Source organism: Gossypium hirsutum, chromosome D10 (assembly GCF_007990345.1).
Source record: "Gossypium hirsutum isolate 1008001.06 chromosome D10, Gossypium_hirsutum_v2.1, whole genome shotgun sequence".
Taxonomy (NCBI): Eukaryota; Viridiplantae; Streptophyta; class Magnoliopsida; order Malvales; family Malvaceae; genus Gossypium; species Gossypium hirsutum.
Genome location: NC_053446.1, coordinates 62,928,889 through 62,931,342, shown reverse-complemented (window position 1 = coordinate 62,931,342; position 2,454 = coordinate 62,928,889). Strand labels below are relative to the sequence as shown.

Below are 2,454 nucleotides of genomic sequence, written 5' to 3'. Positions count from 1 at the left end.
CTACTCCATCACCATCACTAATACAAACCCCAAAACTTCATTACGCTTTTGGCATTTAGATTCGACGGGATCCACTAAACTGGACAGTGTAAAAAGGAAGCCAATGTAAAAGATTACTATGAAGATAGAGAATTTTGGATTGGTACTGGTTACCCACCTGGAAACATGAAACATTAACTGCAATCGTACAAGCGATGCTAGCAACGTTGAGAAGACAACATTACAATAGGAGGATAAAAAATATACGTTTTTATCTACAAAATTCCCGTAAAAATCATTATGCTACCGTAAACGATTAGCGGGAGGGAAATGGAATATGTTTTGTTAATGTTTACCAGCGTGGCAAAATCAAAGAGTAACTGGCTTGGTATAAGGAATAATAGGATGAATAAGAAGACATTATTAAAAATGGAGGTTACGTTAAATAAAATGTGTGCGCTTTTTTTGGAAAACTCATATGAATGTTCCCATGACCATGAGGAAACTTTAAATAAATTTATGAAAGTGAACCCAAAGGAGAGAAGTATTAGGAGAATCAACGAAGAGAATAAATGAGATGGTAGGAGAATTGCTGTTAAAAACAGTGCTGCCCAGAAGGTCAAAGTGTTGTAAAACCAAAACAAGGAGTATTCAGATGTCCCAGCATCTTTTTTGGAAACGTCCACTGCGGAGGGACTGGGTATGGGTGCAGTATTGAAGTCGGTTTTGTGCCAAAATGTGTGGGAACTGAGAGGCGGCTGATCTTGACTTAAAGAGACTTGGTATTTCATGGATGAGCTGTCATCAGGCTTATTTGGAGGGTTTAAAGAGGCTTCGAAAGTGGTTGTTATAATTAGCACTGTCACTACTAGAAATGTGCTACGCATCTCATGTGGCATACGCTTCATTCCTCGACCTGCTCTTGTTTCCCATTTTTGAATCCATGACATCTTGTCTTTTAAAGATTTGATGTAGATTGAAGTGAAGGAGGTATTGGGAAGCGAGGGAGAGGAAGCACTCAAACCTCCTGCTTTGCTTAGCATATCTATAATCCTATCCGCTTGCCTTTCATTCCAGGGGTATTGTGATTGGATATCTAGAGCTGTTAATCCCTCCAAATTTTTGGCATTGATTTGGTCTCGACGCAAGTGTCCCAGCAATACTTTCACCACCTGTTAATTAGAAATTAATTCATGTAAATTACCCTTTTGTCATGTACATATCAATAATTGACTTGATTAGGAAAATTAGCATATACCCGAGGACTGTTTGTGATAGCTGCAATGTGTAGCACAGTGTTGCCATCAATGTCTGCCCAACTCAGTAGTTCATTCTCCCAACGTTGGGCAGACACATGGCGGCTTCTTATAAGCCACCCAACCAGGACTTGGAAAGCTTCAAACATGTCGCTTTTTACTGCAAGATGGAAAACCGTCTCGTTTCGAACAGTCACATCTTTTATGGCCTCGGGACAAACCTTAAGGAATTTTATCAAAAGATCAACATCTCCAGTTTGAATCACATGGTGCAGAGGAGTGAAACCCTCCCTCCCTTTGACACGAACAAGGCCATTGTCAAACTTGAGGAGTTGAAGCACTCCTTGGGTTCTGTTATTCTGCAGAGCCAAGTGCAAGGGGCTAAACCCAGCTTGGTTTAGCTTTCTTGCAAACGAGGGCTTCAAGTTGATCATCTCCATCATAAATTCAATATGCCCAGCAGAGGCAGCTACATGCAATGGAGTATGAAAAAAAGGCACATCATCAATACGCTGTAAAGCATATGGATCATTCAGAATCAACTCATACAAGAGGTTAATATCTCCTGTTTGGGCAGCCTCCATCATCCTCTCATCCATAGCTTTTCTTTTGGGGTAATAAATTATGCAGTGAATTTTCAGATTACTGAAAACTAAGGAAATTTGCAACAAAACACAAAGAAGAAAGAACTAGAAGACAACATGGAAATAGATATAGAACCTATATTTTCCGTAAACACATATACCTGAACCGACCACAATTTATACATGATTTGAACAGTACTGTAGTGCGAGGAAATAATTTTCTTCGAAGGTCCAAAGAAATTTCCAAGCAGCAAAGCGATAGAAAGAAGGCACCCAGTCCGCACGAAATACACATTAAATAAAAAGGTTGATTTTATACATGACATTTCCAACTATGAATTCTTGGACCAAACAAAAAGCAAGCTAAAGGAGTGATGAATGAATAAATTAATGCACTATTTGGTATATGTTCTCATAGTATATTCAGGATATATTAACAATGGTGTTATTATTTAGGTTAGTCATTTAAGTAATAGCGCATTCTTTTGTTTTTGTCACCAACTCTAATAATAATAATAATAATAATAATTTTGTCACTATAGTTATAAATAATAATATTTTTGGTTATTCATCCCTTAAATCATTAATAAAATATTGATGCAATTTTTTATTGATATAATAACAAATTTATTCCT

At 37.4% G+C, this 2,454-nt stretch overlaps 1 protein-coding gene across 1 annotated transcript; it reads right to left on the bottom strand.

The window, feature by feature from the left end:
- On the bottom strand, positions 1–1,834 carry LOC107936451 (ankyrin repeat-containing protein BDA1). Its single transcript, XM_016869178.2, has 3 exons — positions 1,238–1,834; positions 583–1,151; positions 1–157 (listed from the first exon to the last, which is right to left on the bottom strand). The coding sequence occupies exons 1-3, from the start codon at positions 1,832–1,834 to the stop codon at positions 1–3; spliced, it is 1,323 nt and encodes a 440-aa protein (XP_016724667.2).
- Positions 1,835–2,454: the final 620 nt, after the last annotated feature.

What these genes read in the sequence shown, in the direction of transcription:
- LOC107936451 (XM_016869178.2), bottom strand. Translation starts at nt 1,834, where the DNA reads ATGGATGAGAGGATGATGGAGGCTGCCCAAACAGGAGATATTAACCTC. An exon ending in CTATCACAAACAGTCCTCGG is followed by an intron (nt 1,152 to 1,237) that starts GTATATGCTAAT and finishes TCTAATTAACAG; the next exon opens with GTGGTGAAAGTATTGCTGGG. An exon ending in TTGACCTTCTGGGCAGCACT is followed by an intron (nt 158 to 582) that starts GTTTTTAACAGC and finishes TCATGTTTCCAG; the next exon opens with GTGGGTAACCAGTACCAATC.